Source organism: Octopus sinensis, linkage group LG24 (genome assembly GCF_006345805.1).
Source record: "Octopus sinensis linkage group LG24, ASM634580v1, whole genome shotgun sequence".
In the NCBI taxonomy this organism is placed as follows: domain Eukaryota; kingdom Metazoa; phylum Mollusca; class Cephalopoda; order Octopoda; family Octopodidae; genus Octopus; species Octopus sinensis.
The window spans coordinates 1,190,217-1,192,133 of NC_043020.1; the positions used below are offsets into that span (position 1 = coordinate 1,190,217).

At 37.8% G+C, this 1,917-nt stretch overlaps 1 protein-coding gene across 1 annotated transcript in view; it reads left to right on the plus strand.

Annotated features, from left to right (window-relative positions):
- Window positions 1-1,426, plus strand: part of LOC115223893 — a 4,215-nt gene extending 2,789 nt beyond the window's left edge. The window contains exons 3-4 of the mRNA XM_029794613.2: window positions 41-211; window positions 947-1,426. Of these exons, the coding sequence (XP_029650473.1) occupies window positions 41-211; window positions 947-1,351 (576 nt within the window). The 3' untranslated portion in view covers window positions 1,352-1,426. The remainder of the gene's footprint in view (window positions 1-40; window positions 212-946) is intronic.
- The last annotated feature ends 491 nt before the right edge of the window (window positions 1,427-1,917 follow it).

Sequence of the window (1,917 nt, forward strand, 5' to 3'; positions counted from 1 at the left end):
CCTACACTTGATTCTTGTTCTACTGTATATTTTGTTTTAGTTAATGATGTATGAATTTGACAAGAAAACCTATTACACCTACGGAAACATGGTACAGAGTCTCAGTACAGCATACTTCGCAGTTCGTGAGAGCAACCTTGGAGTGAAACGTGGAGATAAATTTATCAAGGATATTGATGACTGGGAGTTCTCAACACCCCCTACAGATATTGTAAGTTTTCACTTGTTATTCCTTTTTTATATATCAGTTGGCCATGCTACGATCATGGTCAGGAACCGCCCTCTATGGGATTTACTCCAGCTAATATCTTTGCATTGATGCTTATTTTATTGAACTTTAATGGCTCAGTGGTTAGAGCGTCGAGCTTACGATCGTGAGGTTCTGAGCTCGAATCCCGGACCGGGCTGCGTGTTGTGTTCTCGAGCAAGGCACTTTATTTCACGTTGCTCCAGTTCACTCAGCTGTAGAAATGAGTTGCGACGTCACTGGTGCCAAGCTGTATCGACCTTTGTCTTTCCCTTGGATAACACTGGTGGCGTGGAGAGGGGAGGCTGGTATGCATGGGCGACTGCTGGCCTTCCATAAACAACCTTGCCCGGACTTGTGTCTAGGAGGGTAACTTTCTAGGTGCAATCCCATGGTCATTCATGACCGAAGGGGGTCTTAAAAATTTATTAAGTGGCTACATTTTTACCTTTTCGAGATGTCCCTCAACACACCAATTTACTTTAATATAGGCAAACACACACGAGCATAAGCATGCGTGCGCGCGTGTGTGTGCATGTGTGTGTGTGTGTGTGTGTGTGTGCGTGTGTGTGTGTGTATGTGTACGTTTGCGTGTGTTCATTCAATTTATCTATCCTATCACTTCCTTCATTCCCACGTTTGTATCTTTAGTTTCGACAAATTGTTTATGTTATAATTTTAATGGTCTTTTTTTTTCAGAAAAGAGAAGTTGGATCTTGGATCGAAAAACTGATAGGAAAGGAGTTTGCAGAATTATTTTCTCTTGATTCCAAACACAATGACGTTTTCTTAAAATACGTTAGTAAATCGCTCACCTCAATGAACAAAAAATGCCGACGCCTGAACCCGGACGTGAAAACGAGGGGCCTTGTCAATATCCCTATCGTAGTATACCCAACCTTAAAAGATGAAAATTTCCATCTTTATCGTATTCTTATCGATGACTGGGTTAGCTGTAATTTAGTAAACAACGAGGGTGGGTTAACTGGCGACTTTCAAAAATCCACATTTGCACCCCGTAAGGATATTATACCATTTATAAAACAAGGTATGAGGGATACACTTGAGAAGCTGGTGAACGATAAATTTACAGCAATGCATTGAAAATATTTTTTGCTCAATAATTTTGGAAATATATAACAACACTGTAAATGAATAAATAAAATCATTTCTTTCGTCCTTCCTTGGTTGCTTTAATTCTTTAATTCTTTAATTCTTTTATTCTTTTATTCTTATACATACTCTTTTTTACTCTTTTACTTGTTTCAGTCATTTGACTGCGGTCATGCTGGAGCACCGCCTTTCTAATCGAGTCGAGACAATCGACCCCCACCCAGGACTTATTCTTTCTAAGCCTAGTACTTATTCTATCGGTCTCTTTTGCCGAACCGCTAAGTTACGGGGACGTAAACACACCAGCATCGGTTGTCAAGCGATGTTTGGGAGACAAACACAGACACACAAACATATACACACACACATACGCACATATATATATATATAATATATATATATATATATATATATATATATATATATATATATATATATATATATATATATTATATATATATATATATATATATATATATATATATATATATAACATATATATAGAACGTGATTATATCCTGTATAAAAAAAAAGACTCCGCCGGTTACGACGACGAG